At 38.6% G+C, this 2,863-nt stretch overlaps 1 protein-coding gene across 1 annotated transcript; it reads left to right on the forward strand.

The window, feature by feature from the left end:
• The first annotated feature begins 993 nt into the window (after positions 1 to 993).
• Positions 994 to 1,935, forward strand: LOC101636261 (olfactory receptor 4F3/4F16/4F29-like). The gene has a single exon (XM_004695723.1). It carries the CDS (start codon positions 994 to 996, stop codon positions 1,933 to 1,935), a length of 942 nt encoding a protein of 313 aa, XP_004695780.1.
• The last annotated feature ends 928 nt before the right edge of the window (positions 1,936 to 2,863 follow it).

The following is a 2,863-nucleotide window of genomic DNA, read 5'->3' on the forward strand; positions in this document are numbered from 1 at the left end:
TTTTTTTTTTTAAAGAAGAAATGAAAGAGAAAGAAGAGCATAAGAAAGATGAGGAGATAGGATAAAACTCAATGGCTGTGTAAAAAGTATGGCCTTATATTTGTATAGCATCATTTAATAACTTAGGTTTCCAAAAGTTAAAACAAGTAAAAATGTGTGAGATTAGAATAATCTAAACTGATGAAATTTATTTCTACAACATTTTTACTTCCCCAAACTATGTCCTATTTCCTGCTTTGCTCACCTTGAACACGGCCAGATTACTAACCATTCTATAAGTTATTATCATTCATATTTATGTGATTATCAGTGCAAATACCCTGTGCTACCAATTCTTGCTTTGTCTTGTTATATATCCTTGAGCTATTTCTGAGCCCTTTACCAGGTTCTCTTCTGCTCACCTGTTCCCTGACTTGGTGTGAATTGCAAATGTGATTGTAGTTAATAGAGCAAGAATGACTACAAGAGACAAACTATGTGGCTGAACTTATGTGATGTTAGGATATGGGATAATTCAGTTAACTAAAGATTTTTTTCATGAACAATTTAAAAACAGAATCAGTGATTTTCTGGGGTATCACTGTTTTGTTTTTTTTTTTTTTCTCCTTACGTTGCACTGTTACACTTGTGTACACATAGACTATGTTCTCTCCCCCAGACCCCTTCTTCTTTGAGGTGACATTGGTTAGAACATTGAGTATGATTCACAATCTACCATGTTCCCATATGTGTTCCATCCTTTTGTTACTGCTGGAAACCCTAGATACTGTGGTCACAGGGAAACTGCATGCGGACATGACTCACCTGACTTAGACAATAACAAGTAAATGCCTTCTAGTGATTCTAGGACAGTCAGCGGGAATTTTGGGAATATACAGTCTTCACAGTGTGGATATTTTTGAATAATTAATCCTTGTAAGTAAAAGATTATTAATGTACTTATTTTAGTTTTTTCATTATCTTTATTTTGGAAACATTCCAGCTGATAAATCAATGGATGGAGCAAATCACTCTACAGTGTCAGAATTTGTGTTCCTGGGACTCACCAATTCCTGGGAGATGCAACTTCTCCTCTTTGTCTTTACCTCCATGTTTTATGTGGCAAGTATAATGGGAAACTCCCTCATTATGCTCACTGTGATTTATGACCATCATTTACATTCCCCAATGTACTTTCTGTTGGCCAACCTCTCCTTCATTGACATGGGAGTTTCTTGTGTTTCTTGTCCCAAGATGCTGTATGACCTTTTCAGAAAACACAAAGTCATCTCCTTTAACGGCTGCATTACCCAAATATTCTTCATCCACATCATTGGTGGTGCAGAGATGGTGCTGCTCATCGCCATGGCCTTTGACAGGTATGTGGCCATATGTAAGCCCCTGCACTACCTGACCATCATGAGCCCACGGATGTGCATCTTCTTTGTTGTGGCTGCTTGGATGCTCGGCATTATCCACTCCGTGGCTCAGTTGGCTTTTGTGGTAAACTTATCCTTCTGTGGTCCCAATGTGCTGGACAGCTTTTACTGTGATCTTCCTCGGTTCATCAAACTTGCCTGCACGGACACCTACAGACTAGAGCTTATGGTCACAGCAATCAGTGGTTTCATCTCAGTTGGCTCCTTCATCATACTGCTCATTTCTTATGCTGTCATCATTCTCACTGTTCACAAGCACTCTTCAGGTGGTTCATCCAAGGCTCTGTCCACACTCTCAGCTCACATCATGGTGGTAGTCTTGTTCTTTGGTCCAGTGATATTTTTCTATGCTTGGCCATTTCCCTACATAAACTTAGATAAGTTTTTGGCCATATTTGATGCTGTTCTCACACCTTTCCTGAATCCTATAATTTACACATTCAGGAACAAAGAAATGAAGGTAGCAATGAAGAGAGTATGCAAACAGTTTGTGCATTTCAGGAAGATCTCCAAGTGATACACTGTGAAGAATCCTTGTTAATTTTGATGTTCATTACTGATATTCAAACTCATGTACTTTTCTTTGTGCTATCTTGTTTTGTTTATACTCATTGATACTGAGTCATGCCACTCACTTTGGAGAGAGGGACATCGATTTAAAAAAAATTATTTATGCATACATACAAGAACGGGGTAGAGGCCCTCAGGGATTTAGAGGACGCAGAAGAGACAGAGTGGGGAACAAAACAGTTGGGTTGAATGAAATATATTACTGAGGGGAGCACTGTGCAAGACTGGAGTGGTATTCCAACCCATGTGGGTCATCTGCCTGGCCAGGGATCAAACTCATGTTGTAGTGGCTGAGGATACCTTCTTAGTGCTGTGCTTTAATCCCTTGCCCCACCTGGAAGGGCCAGGACATCACTTTTGATAAGAGGGAAGTAGTTAAATATGGGTTAGTTATAGTCTCAGATTATACTAATCTTTAGCCTTAATTCCTAAAGAATAATATTTCTATTTAATATTTATTAAAAATAAAAATATGGAAGCTGTTCCACAGCAGGAATTCCCATCAGTACTCAGTAGGTGATAGGTGAAGGGAGAATTAACTTTCTTCAGGTATATGCTGCAGATTGCTCACACTCTTGCCCTCATTTGGGTCTCTGCCATGGTTGTGCTAAAACAGCAGAATCTTTGACCCACTATTGTGGGTTTACTTCCTTGAGCAGAATACATATGATCTGTTCTTAGACAATGAACTGTGAAAGCAGCAGGATTTTTTTCCTCATAAGCATGATATTCAAATCCATTGCTGTCTTCTTATCCCCTTGTATTCTTTCATCATCTTACATTAAGTTTATTGAAGTAAAGTAGGTTTACATCATGGTGTCTGCTTTGTGGGTTATTGGTTCAAATCTATACATATGTTTATTTTCATACCCTAT

Source organism: Condylura cristata, unplaced genomic scaffold (assembly GCF_000260355.1).
Source record: "Condylura cristata isolate star-nosed mole 26May11 unplaced genomic scaffold, ConCri1.0 scaffold00114, whole genome shotgun sequence".
Classification (NCBI taxonomy): Eukaryota; Metazoa; Chordata; class Mammalia; order Eulipotyphla; family Talpidae; genus Condylura; species Condylura cristata.

What these genes read in the sequence shown, in the direction of transcription:
- LOC101636261 (XM_004695723.1), top strand. Translation starts at nt 994, where the DNA reads ATGGATGGAGCAAATCACTCTACAGTGTCAGAATTTGTGTTCCTGGGA.